The 17097-nt window shown below is 39.3% G+C and overlaps 1 protein-coding gene and 1 long non-coding RNA gene across 5 annotated transcripts in view; one reads left to right on the top strand and one right to left on the bottom strand.

Moving 5' to 3' along the window:
* The window catches only part of LOC139312589 (uncharacterized), a 68854-nt gene that overhangs the window by 34064 nt on the left and 17693 nt on the right, over window positions 1-17097 (top strand). The window lies entirely within an intron of this gene.
* Window positions 1-17097, bottom strand: part of LOC139312588 (myosin-3) — a 33920-nt gene that overhangs the window by 12875 nt on the left and 3948 nt on the right. The window contains exons 7-22 of the mRNA XM_070937500.1: window positions 15849-15941; window positions 14470-14533; window positions 14290-14388; window positions 14011-14114; window positions 13775-13913; window positions 13103-13221; window positions 10741-10890; window positions 10300-10470; window positions 7378-7687; window positions 7154-7224; window positions 6731-6818; window positions 6518-6635; window positions 5739-5862; window positions 5508-5644; window positions 3391-3646; window positions 1202-1444 (exon numbers count right to left, since the gene is read on the bottom strand). Coding sequence (XP_070793601.1) covers window positions 1202-1444; window positions 3391-3646; window positions 5508-5644; window positions 5739-5862; window positions 6518-6635; window positions 6731-6818; window positions 7154-7224; window positions 7378-7687; window positions 10300-10470; window positions 10741-10890; window positions 13103-13221; window positions 13775-13913; window positions 14011-14114; window positions 14290-14388; window positions 14470-14533; window positions 15849-15941 — 2286 coding nt within the window. The remainder of the gene's footprint in view (window positions 1-1201; window positions 1445-3390; window positions 3647-5507; window positions 5645-5738; window positions 5863-6517; window positions 6636-6730; window positions 6819-7153; window positions 7225-7377; window positions 7688-10299; window positions 10471-10740; window positions 10891-13102; window positions 13222-13774; window positions 13914-14010; window positions 14115-14289; window positions 14389-14469; window positions 14534-15848; window positions 15942-17097) is intronic.

Raw genomic sequence — 17097 nt, 5'->3', positions numbered from 1 at the left:
CTTTTCAAGCAATGTCTATTTATTTACTGGCATCATATACTGTTTCAATCAGTGTCAGCTCTGTTGATTTACATTTTTATAAATAAGGTTAAAATGCAGTATTAATAACAGCACAATATAATACAAAACACGGGGGAGCCGAGGAATATAAAAATAATAATCCCATTTCATAAACTCCAAAATTACAAGAAGGAACAATTCACCAAAATTCTGGAACTAAGATTCGCTGAATTCTGGAACTAAGATTTGCTTTTGATGATCATTCTAAAGCAATGTAAGAGCTATCTGAATCTCATGGGAGGGGCTGTTTCAAAGCAGTTGAAAAGATCTACCTCTGAAGGTGGAAATTGGTGAGGAAATGAGATGAGTTCCTTCTACATAATCTTATTGGACAGGAAAAAAAAATTGGGAGAGGAGGAGGCCTGGGATATCCAGGTCTTGAATCATATAGGGCCTTAAGTTGACAATGGTATTTTGAATCGCATCTAGAAGCGAATTGGTAGGCAATGCATCTTTCCAAGCATTTATGTCACATTGGCAAATTGTAAAATGCTTATTGGTACTCAAACTGCTGGGTTTTTTTGGACTGGTTTGAGCTTCTGAATGGTCTTCAATGGCAGCCCCATGTAGAGGTGATTAAGGCATGAAGGATGGAAAGAAGACCCTTCTATATGGATATCACCAGCATACTTTTTAACATATATCCTTGTGTCATCTTATGACCTCTTCCAAAGGTTTCATGTAAATGAAGATAATCTTATGGCGCTCCATTCCTGAGGAGTTTTGGGCTCTATCTCTCTCAATGCTACATGGTGCTTCCCTCTCCCAATGCTCAGAGTTAATGCTGAGGCACTGAACACCACAAAGATCACACTCCTTACTCCAGTTTAACTTAATGCCATTCATAAGCATTGCAGTCTCAATACCATAGCTAAAATCTGTTTCAAAAAGGTCAAATTCTTCCAAATTTCTATGCACTTTCAACCCATCTTTTTCTCTACAATATTCCCCCAAACAAGAGATTGGAGATTGTTGGTAATTGCTCAATATTGTTAGGTGGATTGATGCAGGAATTTTATCTTTGTCTCCTTCAAGGAAGATCATACCCTGTCTTGACACCAGGAAATATTTGCCACTACACTGACCCAATTGCCTGGAGGTTTTCACCAACAACTATGAAATTTAGATTAAATTATATTACCTTGTTTTCAGTGGCATGCTTTTCTTTTTCAACCTTGGCCAATGTTAGCTCAAGATCATCAATATCCTTCTTCAATTCAGAGCATTCATCCTCTAGTTTCCTTTTCTTGGCAGTCAGTTCTGCATTCAGCTCCTCTTCATCTTCTGCTCTTTCAGTCAATTCTTTGATCTTAGCCTCCAACTGGATTTTAGTCTTGATCAATTGGTCACATCTTTCTTCAGCATCTGCCAAACTTTCACTTTCCTTATTAAAGAAAAGATAACATTATTAATTATTGCTCAGAATGTTTTCACTTTCTTAAATAGCCCTTCCTTTAATCAATAATTATCAACTTTAATTTACTCAGATTTAATGTATGGCTCAGTTTAAGTAATATTAATTAAAATTATTTTTAGTTTTCAAATAACAAACACATCCTTAAGCTTTTGGAATCATTAGGCAGGATGGAAGGAGAGCATTAAAAAGAGGAAGGGGCTCAACTTTGAAGGAAAGAAGCCAAATCCCATCAATACATAAAAGCCCAGCAGTCCATCAGACTTAGCCTTTTGCCATTTCTGAAGTAAATCCCAAAGATTTAATATCTAATATTAGATTTAATATTTAATAGATTTAAGGAACCAAGTTTTCATCTTCACATTACACTGGGCCAGTTCTTCACCACCACAACCACATAAATTTTTCTCCATATTTTCACGATTCAATGCTGAGTTTTTTGTCGCTAACAAATGCACAAGAACATTGGTTCAAACTGGATAAAATATGCTGCAGTTACATAACAAAAATAAATAGGAATCTTGGAAAAAATGAAAGCAGAGGGAAGCAAATGGAGACACTTGGATAATAATTCCACTGTGGCTTCTGCAGTGATATGTTATCGAATCCTTCTTGTTCTTTGATTTACAAAGAAATATTTGGGATCATGGGAAATGAAAATACTTCACTATCTTTATTTGGGTTGTTTCATTGCCCTAGGTGAATACAAGATAAAATTAATATAGGAATCCTATATAGCTACTGCATTGCAATGTTGCAGAGGGAACAAATTCTCCCAAGCAGGTGATGGAATGGCTTTCTGTTTCTGTAGCAAGAACAATGTTGCTTCTGGTGCTCAAAAGCATCAGCTATAGAGAAAGGAAGGCCATTCAAGAGGAAAGCAAGGAGGGATCAGTCCCCCAGAGGAGACATGCAGTAAGTTTGCTGTAATTGAAATATTAATTTAAGAAGAGCTAATTATAAACTGTATCTCAGAATACCCCATCAGAATTAAATTGATGAAGATGCTCAATTTGAGATTAATTTAAAAAAAAAAAATCAGAAGCTGCTATTGATTTACAATTCAGTGAAAAACTAGTGGGCATATATCTCCATGGAATTTAATTCAGCTTTCCTGCATCCTTTGCTCCCGAAAACTTCTTTTAACTAAAAGAATTAAAGTCCGAAACGGCTTGGGTCCAGAATATAGCCAGGGAGATAATGAGGTGTGTGTGTGTGTGTGTGTGTGTGTGTGTGTGTGTGTGTGTGTGTGAGAGAGAGAGAGAGAGAGAGAGAGAGACAGAGACAGAGACAGAGACAGAGACAGAGACAGACAGACAGAGAGAGACAGAGACAGAGACAGAGACAGAGACAGAAAGATCTTCCTCTACCCACAGTTAGAAAGAAAAGCTGACTTCTGTATCCTATCCAAGATGGATATAGAACTGGGGTGAAATCTACTTACCTTCCCAACTGGTTCGGAAGTGCACACACCACGCATGCACTTGGACCCTCTACGCATGCGTAAATCCTTCTGCACATGCGCAGAGGGTAAAAAACAGGTTATTTCCTGGTTAAAACCAGGAAGTACTGACAACTGGGTGGGTGGGCGGAGCCTTGCACCGCCATTGCTACTGGTTCTCCGAACCACTGGCCGCCATCACTACCGGTTCAGCCGAACCAGTCTGAACCAGAAAAACATGTCACCCCTGATATAGAAGTGATGGTAATGAGAGACCAGGCTTCCTTAATGTCTCTGTTGATACTGTGAAATACAGTGCTTACAAAAATACAAAATACATTGTACATTATAGTTGATCTTTTGCCATCTGGCATTTTAAAAAAAAAATTCAAACAGGCCTTTGTCTGTAATTATCTACTTAGGACATCACATTTTCTAAAGGCAATTATGGAAAAGATTAGCAAACTAATCTTACAGATTGTACTTGAAGCTGCAGGTCATTTTTCTCTTGCAACAAAGACACCATTTTTTCTTCCAGTTCTTTCCTTTTTGCTTCTGATTTAGCAAGTTCTTCCTTAGTCCTCTGAAACTCTTCCTTCATGTTGGCCATTTCTTTCTCTGCCTCTGCACTCCTTAACAGTGGCTTAATCTTGAAGAACAACTTCATCCAAGGCCAATGTTTGACATTCATGAATGAGCGAATGTTGTACTGAATCATGAAAATTGCTTCCCTGTAATGAAACCATTCCAGAAAGTTACTTATTGTAGATTAATAAAAATAGGATTGACTAACTAAGGCCACGGAGTTATATTATGAGACCAACATCGATCTCCCAATCCCATAGTTTGAATCTTCTCCAAGTATATTGCTGAGCTTGGAAATTTAAATGCTGAAAACTGGCAGTTGAGACAAGAAAGAGATGAAAATTTTTACATGAAGATCTTATCTGGGTTACAAAGCTAAAGAGATTTAGCCTTATTACTTGATGGAAGAGTATCAGGAAAGCCAAAGATTGTAAACTGAATTGAGAAATAAAAAAGATGAAATTAAAAGAATGATAAAATCTGTGTCTTAGAAATACTCTGTGGGAAGAGGTATTTTCTTTAGCATTTTTTCCATTTCTTCCTACAAGAAATGGTGTTAAAAGGCAACAAGATGACTGTTGAAGCCAAGATGAAGCTACTATTATAGAACACTCCAGAAACCTATAGAATCCACAATATAAAATCAATATGTAATTCATTCATTCTGTGTTGAACTGCCTGTCAAGTTTTAATCAAACTCCAAACATCTGATGAAGGGAGTAGCAGCTCAAACACTATGCCTTTTAATAAAATGTATTATTGAAAAAGGTGCCACTAGATTCCTTTCGATTTTTGGCACCATAGACTAACACGGCTCTCATCTACGGACTTATGACCGTTTTTCACAATTACAACCTTTGCATCCTTCCCATGATCATGCGATCAAAATTCAGATGCTTGGCAACTGGTTCATATTTATCACCTTTGCTGTGTCCCAAAGTCATGTGATCACTTTTTGTGACATTCTGACAAGCAAAGTCAATGGGGAAGCCAGATTCATTTAACAACTGGTTACTAACATATTAACTGCAGTGATTAGCTTCACAAATGTGTCACTTAACAATAGAAATTTTGGGCTCAATTGTGATGGTAAGTTGAGGATTACTTGTATATCTCAACTGTTCCAAAGTGCAACAAGTGGACGTTATATTATAAAATAGTTATTACTGGATAAAAATATAATAGCTTTGGAGTGATAAAAAGTAAATAAGCAAAAAAAAAAAATCCTTTAAGTTGGAGGACTCCTTTCCATAAGGACATACCTTCTGGTGCCACACACTTGAAGGTTCCATATTCACTCCCTCAGATGTTTCTCTATGGTTTACTTGTTATGTAACCCTGACAAATCATAGCTTATATAGAGACCATAGTTAATTATGCTATAATGTAACATTTGAAGTCAACCATAGCCTACGAAAGTTTGAAAAGCTTCCTCGGCAGAAATATGGATGAGTATCTAATTACAGGTAGACCTCAATTTACGACCACAATTGAGTCCAAAATTTTGGTTGCTAAATGAGAAAGTTGTGAAGTGAGCTTTGCCCCATTTTACAACCACAGTTGTTAAGCAATTCCCTGCAGTTGTCAAGTTAGTAACACGGTTGTTAAATGAATCTGGCTTCCCCGTTGGCTTTGCTTGTTGGAAGGTCGCAAAATGAGATCACCTGGACTCCGGGATACTGCAACCGTCATAAATATGAGCCAGTTGCCAAGCATCAGAATTTTAATCATGTGACCAAGGGGATGCTGCAATGGTTGTAAGTGTGAAAAACGGTCCTTCACATTCACTTCACAAATGTGTCACTTAACAATAGAAATTTTGGGCTCAATTGTGATGGTAACACACATCATAGTGTTACCATCATAGGACGTTGTGGTCCTACATCACTCTTTTCAGGGTCATGGTAACTTTGGTCACTAAACAAATGGTTGTTAGTCGAGAACTTCCTGTACCCTGGAAGCCTTGGCCTACATGAACAAGTCCTGTGGAAGAGAAATGTACTCTACCTCCTTTCCACCATTTTTTGGTATTCCACTCTCATGAGATACCCCCTACACACAGCCTGTGTGCGGGTAATAAGCAAAGCGAGGCGGTCATCTCTCATCTCTTCCAGAAGGCCCAGCAAACCGGCCTTAAAAAACACCTGAGGAAAAAAATATTTTTTTAAAAAAAAGCTAAGCTGACTTGTGTACGTACAGCTTGTATCCAGCAAGCCCTCAACTCAGAAAAGTGCTTACTTTGGTATGCCCAAATTTGTACTGAGTGTGATCGATATCGATGGAGCCCAGCAGCTTCTCACAGGCTTTCTTACTGTCCATAAACTGGCCCTCTGGGATGGCACTAGCATTCAGTATACGATATCTGCCCATTTAAACATAAAAGAAAAAAAAATCATTTAGTGTTGGAATCGGTGGCAAAGGGAAAGGCTCTGACTCACTGGCAGTCTTTTAACTAAAACTGTTCACAAAGGGTGGTACAAACATAAAATTCAGCAATGATAAAGCTTGTTTCTCATTTAGCATGATTTGCGAGCATGTAAACTCTGATTTACAAACATCCTTGTCCATAAAAAAACAAAACAGACTTGATTTTGTCTTAGCGCTATAAATGTGCCAGGATATAATTAATTTACAAAAGAGCGTTTTTGATTATTTTTGTTTGTTTTTTTGGATAACGAAACTCACCCTAGGAAAATTTCTGAAGAAAAAAGTAGCTATGTAATGCTACAGATATTTTTCTTTGCGTACATCGCTGAATCAAAGTTATAATATATATATAGCATGATGGATAGAGCATCACTATTGCTTTAGATTGGGGTGTCAAACTAACGTCATGGCGATGTCACGTGACGTATCGGGACTTTTTCCCCCTTCGCTAAACCGGGCGTGGGTGTGGCCAGCACATGATGTATCAGGCCCATGGGCCGGGAGTTTGACAACCTTGCTTTAGATAATATTTACCTAACAAGAATCTAGCATGCAAACTGGCATGTTTACTAGAAATTGGGTCGACAGACCTTTGCTTAAAATCTCCATATATGATTCTGTTTGGAAATCCCTTCCTGCAGATTCGAATGCCTTCAAGCACTCCATTGCATCTCAGTTGGTGTAGGACAAGCTTGTGATCCATTGCACCTGTGCAAGACCAAAGCAAAGAAAAATGGCAGCTTTTTTCTGATTTTCTCCTGCAGCTTTTCTGGAAATCCAGACAAAAGATTCTTATAAATTACCTGGAGTTTTAGTTTCATTGGGGATAATGCAGCGCACAAAATGTGGATGTGTTGTTCTCAAATTGGACATCAATTTGTTCAGATTTTCCTGTGTTTTTGAATAGAGCAATGGTAAAATATTCAGTAGCTCTTCAAGAATTTTTTAAAAAACTAAAGTATAGAATTTAAGGAGTAGAATTTTGAAACCGAGAACCATATTGCTAATTTCTCAATTTTATTTTAAACATTTTGGGGGAAGAAGAAAAATATGAAGTTTGAGTTAATATGGTCTTCATCTTCTTAAGATTGCTTGTCAATTTAATCAATACTCATTAGTTTCCAAACTATGCTTATAAAAAGATGCAAATAGAGTTGTGCATTAAATATATATAACTGCCAAACAACACAATATTCCTTGCAACCTAGGCAATCAAAGATCCTTACCCTGAAAAGTGCAGAAACAGTTTGGAAAGATGACCCCTTCTTCTTGGCACCTTTCTTTTTAGTAGTACCTTCTATTAGAAAGCAGAACATAAATGTAATTAGTTCTCTTGTTGTCATCGTCTCTACCCAATCTTTTTCATAGATATGATACAACACAGGACAAAACTTCAAGGCAGTTTTGATTATAGAATAAAGAGAGAGAGGAAAAGGCTCTTGAAACTTACCATCGTCTAGGGCAGAAAAGGTTGCATACAGATTGACTAATATCTTAATGGATGACTTCTGATATAGTCCCACAACAGTTTCGTTTAAGGGATCTTTGTTCTTCTCTAACCATCCACCAATATTGTAGTCCACAATCCCAGCATAGTGCACAAGAGAGAAATGGGCCTCAGGCTTGCCTTTGACAGGCTTTGGCTTTTGGAAGTTGGCTGATTTGCCAAGATGCTGGTCATAGAGTTTGTTCTTGAAAGACTGATCAGTTGCCTTGGGGAACATACATTCTTCTTCCAAGATGGAAAATATGCCCATTGGCTACATTAAAAAAACAAACAAACACACATACTTTTATTTCAGATGTGTCTTCTTACTAACTGTTCTGACCTGGCCTTCACAGAAACAAGAAACAGATTCCCTGCAAACAAAACCCCCTCTTTTTTTACATATTGGGAATTAACTGCATTCACCAAAGCAAGAGTCCAGGCAAGAGTCCTGCAAAAAGTTAACTGAAACAATAGTCCTTATCAGCTTGTTATGATAAATGCAAGGCTGTGCACTCCCAACCGGGAGGCTGCAAATTAAGTCAGTTCTTGGTGCATATGCTCATTAGGTGAGCATATGCACCAAGACAAATTCCTTGTGTGTTCAATCACACTTGGCCAATAAAAAATTCTATTCCATTCCATTCCATTCCATTCCATTCCATTCTATTCAAACAGAGAAATAGACAAACCTAATTTCTGGCAAGGCAGTCTTTGTCACCTGAAACTCATAAGGAGCAAACTTTCCAGAAATGCGGACGGTTGTCTGCGACAACCATACCACTACCTTTTCCTCCTATTTAGTCCCCAGCCAGGGAGGGGCCAATCAGCGTCCACGTTTGTTTTGCTTCCCGAGCTGGCTCATTGTCCTCCATTGTTCAGCTCTCCTATCTGCTCTGCGCATACGTGCATCTGGAACAGGCTCCAGCTGTTCCTCCTCCTCACTCATCTCTGACTCCAAAGGCAGCTGCCTCTCTGGCTGGGAAATGCCAAATGGCCCTGGCTCTATCTCTGCGTCTGACGCTGAGCATCCATCATAGCCTTCCCCAGGCTCCAGAACTGGCCCAAGTTCTTCCCCAACCTCCTCATCGTCCGAATCTGCCGCCAGTTATGCTGGCAGATGGTGGGCCACAACACCAACTGGCATGGAAAGCCATAGAGATAACCTTGGAGAAACTGTATGACAACTTTTACAAAAACATGCTTTAAGTTCAGAAAATATTAGAAAGGAACTCAAACTGATTCTGCCTTCATTCCCTGGAGTGTAACACAGGGAGGACAAAACACAAGCTTTCAAGATAGACTATCTCCACAGTATTTTGTGCAATGTTATCTGGACCCGTACCAGTCGGGCTTCAGGCAGGGGTACAGCACAGAAACAGCATTGGTCGCGTTGGTTGATGATCTCTGGAGGGCTCGGGACAGGGGTTGCTCCTCTGTCCTGGTCCTATTAGATCTCTCAGCGGCTTTTGATACCATCGACCATGGTATCATGCTGCAGTGGTTGAGGGGATTAGGAATTGGAGGCACCGTGTTACGGTGGTTCTCCTCCTACTTCTCCGACCACTCGCAGTCTGTGTTGGCAGGGGGGCAGAGGTCGACCTCGAGGCGCCTTGCTTGGGGGGGTGCTGCAGGGATCAGTCCTCTTGCCCCTTCTGTTTAACATTTATGTGAAGCCGCTGGGTGGGATCATCCGTGGTTTTGGGCTGAGAGTCCACCAGTACACTGATGACACCCTGTACATCTCCACCCCAAACCACCCCAATGATGCCCTTGATGTGATGTCCGCTGCCTGGAGGCCGTGCGGGTCTGGATGGGGAGAAATAGGCTCAAGTTCAACCTTCCAAGACTGAGTGGCTGTGGCTTCTGGCGTCCCGGTATAGTCAGCTGGTGCCATCGCTGACTATTGGGGGTGAATCTCTGCTCCCCACAGAGAAGGCTCGCAATCTGGGCGTCCTCCTGGACTCACGGTTGTCTTTAGAAGAGCACATGACGGCCATAGCCAGGGGGGCTTTTTATCAGGTTCGCCTGATCTGCCAGTTGCGTCCCTTTCTGGCCTGGGATGCCTTGCGCACAGTCACTCACGCCCTTGTCACCTCCCGTCTGGACTATTGTAATGCTCTCTACATGGGGCTCCCCTTGAAGAGCACTCGGAGGCTCCAACCGGTCCAGAATGCAGCCACGCGGGTGGTTATGGGCTCACCTCGTTACGCCCATGTAACACCTCTCCTGCGCAAACTGCACTGGCTCCCAATGGTCTTCCGAGTGCAATTCAAGGTGTTGGTTATCACCTTTAAAGCGCTCCATGGCATAGGACCAGGATATCTACAGGACCGCCTTCTGCTACCAACAGCCTCCACCAACCAGTTTGCTCCCACAGAGAGGGACTCCTCAGGGTGCCGTCGGCCTAGTTATGCCGGCTGGCGACACCCAGGAGAAGAGCCTTCTCTGTCAGAGCCCTTGCCCTTTGGAATGAATTGCCCCCAGATATGATATTCGTAACATCTGTGATCTCCGGGTCTTTAGCTGTGCCCTGAAGACCCTACTGTTCCGACAGGTGGGGCTGCTAATTGAATGATTTTAAATTGGGTTTTAACTCTGGGTTTTAAAATTCAGCCAAAACTATTTAATGATTTTAATTAATTTTAACTATGATATTTTATATTTATGTTTTAATTTTGGCTGTACACCGCCCCAAGTCCTTCGGGAGGAGGGTGGTATATAAATAAAATTATTATTATTATTATTATTATTATTATTATTATTATTATTATTATTATTATTATTATTATTATTATTATTATTATTAAATGTGTTTCCCAATGTGGGTCTAACTCAAAGGGCTGCCATCTGAATGAGTACTTATAAGATAATATTCAAATTTACCTTCTCAATAAGCTCAATGCAAGCAGCCAAATCCATTCCAAAATCTATGAAAGTCCACTCAATTCCCTCTTTCTTGTATTCTTCTTGTTCTAGTACAAACATGTGGTGGTTGAAAAATTGTTGCAGTTTCTCATTGGTGAAGTTGATGCATAGCTGCTCCAAGCTGTTAAACTAACAACAAAATATAACCAATTAATATAATTCCTTAGATCTCATAGATTCTCTACTAAATGAAACTTCAGTTCATCTGGGATTTTACAGATACAGGCAGCAAGTAAATTTAATACTAATAATGAGAAAAAGGTTATTTCTGCTTTTCTGCTGTAGACAGATGTTATTCTTATCCTCAACGCTAGATGGCACCTGTTCCAACCACGGACTGCTGTAAAACACAGAGGCAGAGAAAGGCAGAGAAATAGAGTTTGTAATAGATCTGCCTACCTCAAAGATTTCAAATCCTGCAATATCCAAGACTCCAATGAAATGTTGTCTGGGCAACCTGGTATCCAGCTGTTGATTAATACGAGCTACCATCCAGAAGAAGAGTTTTTCATAGACGGATTTAGAAAGTGCATTGACAGCATGATGCACCTATAATTATAAACAATTAGGGACAAATGAAGATAATGATAGGAAAGCAAACCACAACAAGAATTTATTTATTCATTTATTTATATCCCACTTCATTATTTTTACAAATAACCCAAGGCGGTGAATACATCTAATATTCCGTTCTCATCCTATTTTCCCTATTACAACAATCCTGTATGGTGAGTTCGGCTGAGAGAGAGTAACTGTCCCAAAATCCCCCAGCTGGCTTTCATAGCTAAGGCAGGACCTGAACTCATGATCTCTTGCTTCCTAGCCTGGCACTAATATTTGCATAGAGAGCCAGTTTGTTCTAGTGGTGCCTTCACCACTAGAACAAACTGCCTCTCTATGCACATATCAGTACAAAGCCAATATATTTTCCTGCATTTCTTTCTACCTGATCTGATTCAATTCAATTAATCACCAATTACTTTATATTTCAAAAGGGAAGAGAAATTATCCTGGGTAAAGTTTGGCATTTCTGCATTTGTTTTGCTATGAAATAGTGAAGGGGTACATGTGAATGTCCTGCCTTAGAACTGTCCAGCAGTTCACAGTCTTCTGGTTTCCCAGGCTTCAATTAAAACCAAGATGAATCATCTCTCCTATTATCTGTATTATTCTGTCAGCTAGGGGATATTTCTCTCTTTGAGAAGTTGTTTCTCCTTACCCAGGAGAGAATTAGAAAAATAAGTAAGTAATAAGGTAAAGAATTTTAAAAGGCATTTGCATGAATCTCTAAAATGTACTTAAGTCAGACTGTAATCTATTTTAGACATCTTCATATGGCTCCCTGAGAAATATGAATGGTAATTGGCATTGTATGTATGTTATTATCTTTAAATCGTCATTTCCTATTTGCCCAGTTGCCAATACAGGACATCTGCCACTTCTTGAGTGTAGGAATAGATAAAGTTGCCATCTACCAACTCCCTGCCCACTGCAAACATACCCTTGCCTCTACTTCAAAACTGATCTTTTCCACCCTGAATCCTACAGTGAAATGTAGGAACAAACAAACAACTTGTCCCCTTTGTAGCAACAGAGTAATAAAGGTAAAATAATGGGCTGGAGAGAAAGGATCTGTTTAGCATCAAAGGACAGAATGTGTGAAGTGGATATGAAAGGATCCATGGTATGCAAAGAAAATGGTGAAAAAGAAGGAGACAGCTAATGGGGACAGAACAATCTCCAAAGAGAGTTATTGATAGATTGGCTCACAGAGGGGCCAACCAGCAAGCATTGTCTGTGTGAATGGGAAAGGCAACCAGAGTAATGACCAATCAGAGCCTGCAAACACTTTTGGTCCCCTACTAGACCATTGCAATTTTGAATGGAATTTTTAAAGTTAGCATCAATAAAAACCAACTTCAATGCTGCAGACAAGCAGTTTAAGCTTCCATTTGGAATTGCCTGTAGTTGAAATGTCTTCCTGTTGAAATTCACTGCATGTTCCTTACAGTTGTTGTTAGTAGAACTTTTTTTTTCTAAATGGCATTCCAGTGATACAATCTAAATAGGATGAATTGAATTGAATTTCCTTCGAAGTAGTAGTTCTAAATCAATGAGCACTCTGAATGGAAGAAATACACACCTGTTCTGTCCCCGTCTCACACACGCACCCCCACAGACAGGCAACAGTTAAAGTACTCAGCCGACAACAGTTTATCTGGTATCAGAATTGGCAGCAACTCAGTGGCTGGCTGCCAGGTATTCTTTACTCACGAGGGGGGAGTTTCTCCCTTCAGGAACAAAGCCAATACACAATAATCAACAAAGTCCAGTAAATACAAAGAAGGTCGCCCGATATCTCTTTTTTGCTTGTCACAGAGCTGAACCGGCCACCCCACCCTCTTTTATACCCTGTGGGGTGTGGTCCAATGACTCAGCCTAATCCCTAGCATGCCTCTTCTTCTGCTGTGCGCGCTTATCTCTGCGATGCTGCCGAGGATCCAGCCAAGACTCATCTTCCTCATTACTGTCCACCTGTAGCTGCGTGGACGTGCTTGGCCCCGGGCCTATCTCTTGACCTTCGGCGGACACCGAAGGCATTGCCAGAGAGGAGGGTCCTGGAGAGGGAGGCCTTGCCAACTCCTCTCCTTCACTCTCGGAGTCCTCTCCTGCCGATAACACAGGCTCAGGTAACGGAGCCACAACACTACCCTTGTTGTTTAACATATGGACTACTACTTGATTTGCTACCTATACTCACCTGATGTACAGTTTGACCTTTGGTCACATACTCGTTGCCCACTTTCACCCGAGGAAAGCACAGGGCTTTCAACAAATCAGCAGAATTTAGGCCCATCAGATAAGCTGTCTTGTCAGCCTCTGTAAAAAACCCACAAGAAAAAAGGCTTTGTGAAACTTTAGTAGAGTAATCGGGGTTGTGAAAAATACAACCAGTGAATTGGCAGCACGAGTTAGAAGCAGGAAAACAATACTGACATTTCTGGACAGAGAACAGTTGTGAAATTCAGCCTTTGTCCAATCCTTACTGCTCATTTAATCCTTACTGCTCAAAAACCAGAACCCAATTAAAAAGTTAGTTGTGTTCCATTTGAAATCTTCTATAGAAAGAGTATCTAAGCTGCAGGCCTAGCCTCTCACTCTCTTTGAAAACTCTTTACTTTTTCACTCACATTTCTACCTCTCAATCAATAAGGCAATCAAAGCAAAAAGTAATCGGTTTAATGCCAGTACACACTACAAAAAATGCAAAGCATATGAGAGAAAACAAATATTTCATTGCTGAAAGCTGAGAAGACATCCTTTATCGTTGCTCTTTCCAAACGAGTTTTGCAAATGTGCTCTTTCCAAAGGAGTTTTGTAAATCATACAGTTGAATCATATGATCTATAAAATTTGAAAGCTAATTTGTTACCTTCTGCGCCATCTGGTTCTGCCTGCTCCTCTCGGGGTTTCTGTTTAAATTTCATGTTGCCATAATGCATCACTGCTCCTGTCAGTTTATAAATGCCAACTTTCTCTTCAGGAGTAAAGCCCAGAATGTCTATGGCTGTCTAAAGGGGGGGGGGAGGTGAGAGTGTCACAGTTAGTTATGTTTTCAGACAGGAATTACATTCTTTGTTTTACATCATAATCATTTTTTTCACTCACATCTGTAGCTATAAGCTCCTCTTGGTCATCAATGCTCTGGACTGCAATCTCACCTTGGCTTACGAACGGATAGTCATAAGGGTTCGTTGTAATAAGAAGCATTTCTGAAATAATATACACGGGAAGCCTTTCTGAAATTCTAGGGATTATTGTATATAAGTTTTCCAATGCAGAAAATAGTCAACAGAGTAAAAAAAAAAAACCCTTCCCCATATTATTTACCACACACATTATCAATAAAATAAAAGGTTCAGGAAAGTAAAATGGAATCCTACTTACCAATTAGTTCTGGCTTCTTATTGGACATAATCTGGTAGAAAATGTGGTAACTTCTCTCAGCCTTTAACTGAAAGGTTACTCTTGACTTTTCCAGAAGATCTATAACAGAAGGTCCAATTAATGTTTCCGAGTCAAATTTAATAGACATTACATAGACAATTATCAAATTCAGCTACTTACAGGTCTCGATATCTGCAGAAGCCAGCTTTCCAGTGGCACCAAAATGAATCCTAATGAATTTTCCCTACAGGGTAGAAAGGCGTGAAAGTTATTTCATAAATCTAGAAATGTTTAATGAGCCACAACATATGGATTAGATTTATTTTTGTAACTGAATATTTTGCTACCGGTATGGTTTTTGTTTTATTTTATATCTTGAAGATGGTACTGTTTTCAAAGAAACTGTTTGCTGCTGAAGAATAAATAGATAAGTCACTGTGCTTTAACAATTTTTCTTGTGTTGTTCTGTGTGTTTTAAACCTTGTTTCAGTTGAAATCATTTTCTTTCAAGGATTTCTTAATAGGTATAGGATGTTTTTCTACACAGATAGGAACAACACAAATATTCCAGTTAGGGATATTTTCTTTCACATCTCTTTCACTCCTTCCTATAAGCGAATTTAAAAGGGAAGAAGATGGCTGCTGAAGCCAAGATAAAGCTAATGTTCCAAAACATTCCAGAAACCTATAAAATTGGCAATATAAAACTAACACGTAAATCATCCACTCTCTGTTGAACTGCCCGACTACAAAGTTGTCAGGCTTCAGTCAAACTCCATACATCAAATGAAGTGAGTGGCAGCTCAAATAAATATGCCTTTTAATAAATTTGTTATTAGAAAAGGTGCCACCAGATTCCTTTTGATTTTTGGCTAATATTGACTAACATGGCTCTCCTGTATCAAGTCAGTGAGGATTTTCTCGGTATAGGTGAATTGTTCCAAGAATGGAAGATATAGGTGTTATATTATGAAATGGTTATTACTTAGTAAAAAAAAAAAAAACACAGCTTTGGGATGATGGAAAGTAGCCCTGGTAGCACAGCAGACTAAAGCACTGTTATTAACATCAGCTGCCTGCAATTACTGCAAATTCAAATCTCCCCAGGTTCAAAGTTGACTCAGCCTTCCATCCTTTCTAAGGTAGGTAAAATGAAGACCCAGATTGTGGGGGCAATAAGCTGACTTTGTATAAAATATACAAAAGTATGAAGGCTATTGCTTAACGCATTGTAAGCCGCCCTGAGTCTCTGGAGAAGGGCGGCATATAAATCAAATAAAAACAAAAAAGTAAATAAGTAAAGAATCCTTCTGAGGAAGGACATAATCGTTTTGGGCAGGGAGGTAAGTTTATTATTACCCAAGCTGAAATATCCCCCATCCCAATTATCTCTTTGTATTAGGTTTTGAATTACATTGTTTTAAAAAAGCCTTCCATTGAAGATGGGACTTTTTTATGCCAGCTTGAATTGCTCTATGGGGAATGAGAAAAGGAGCAGGACAGGCTGTCTGGAGAGGCTTGCAAGCAAATGTGTCGCCTGCCAAAGATTCATCACTTACAAAACGGGAGGAGTTGTCATTCCTCACAGTCTTGGCATTCCCAAAGGCCTCCAATAAAGGGTTGGCACTGATGATTTGATCTTCAAGTGTCCCCTGCAGGAGTATTGGAAGACATATTTGAAAACCAAAAAGAGGGAGGGGTAGAGAAAGCACTGCAAAATCTTGAACAGAAGCGAGCTTAATTAAAGTAAATGTGACTGATTTTCCAATGAATGGATTTAGAATGTTTAAATGTTTTTTTCATAGGACCAAGGAATGAGAAATCTGGAATTAAATTACCAGAGTGCCTTCACTGAATTTCAATTAATTCTGACAAGTTTCCATACAGTATTTTTTTGCCCCAAACACGCATCACTCTTTCCTCTTAAGATTTAAGTGATTCATTATTGGTGCTCAGATTCAGAAATGTGCAAAATGTTTTGAGTTCAAAATGGGTTGCTCTAACTTTACCAATAGTACAGAAAGCTCAGAACATTTTCACCCAGATCAAAACAGCTGTTTCAGACTTGAAATGCTTAAAATTCAAAACATATTGCATACCCAAAGGTGCTTTTTCAGGAGGCAACTAGACTGAAAAAGCACCTTTGGGACAACCATGACCTGGATGACTGAGAATTTCTACAGACATTTTACACGCCGTTACTAGTTGTTGCATTAATTATTTCGCTCAAGAAAATAAAAAATCAGAAAGTGATTCTAAAAGCAGGAAATGCATTTTGCTCCCTTCACACTTTTTTTTCCAGAAATGGTTCTTAAAAGCTCCTGTCAGAATGGAGGGAAAGAACAGAAGGAGGGAATTAGGAGGATAAGCGAGGGGGCAAAAGAAGGCAATACATTTTTCACAAGTCTGTTATGATAAAAATCTGATTCTGCAAACTAGAATTGCTGCTGGCAGCAGAAGGAGAGCTTCATTTCCTGGGAGACTTAGAAAGTGCTTCCTTCAGTATATAGATTTCATGATCCAGTCACCTATTTTGTTTAGGGTTTAATAAAATCTACCCTTCAACCATTTCTACATTTGTCAGCATTTGGGATGAAACAACTGAAATCATAACTGTAAATCATAGTTTATGTCCTAGAACCTTGGTCAAAGGTTTTTGCTTTAACAGCATTGGGAGTAGCTATTATGAAGGCATGAGAAATTAATTCCGGATAGTTATTAAGTATAATAATTATATTATAATTCCATTCTCTTTCATTAAAAAAAAAATTGAATAAAACTGTTTATGGAACTATGCAGTATAGACCT

The sequence above is a fragment of the Pituophis catenifer genome, unplaced genomic scaffold (assembly GCF_029215685.1).
Source record: "Pituophis catenifer annectens isolate HBS135680 unplaced genomic scaffold, rPitCat1.0.hap2 SCAF_2, whole genome shotgun sequence".
Lineage (NCBI taxonomy): Eukaryota > Metazoa > Chordata > Lepidosauria > Squamata > Colubridae > Pituophis > Pituophis catenifer.
The sequence above is the reverse complement of the archived record's forward strand: the minus strand, read 5'-3'. Positions and strand labels throughout refer to the sequence as shown.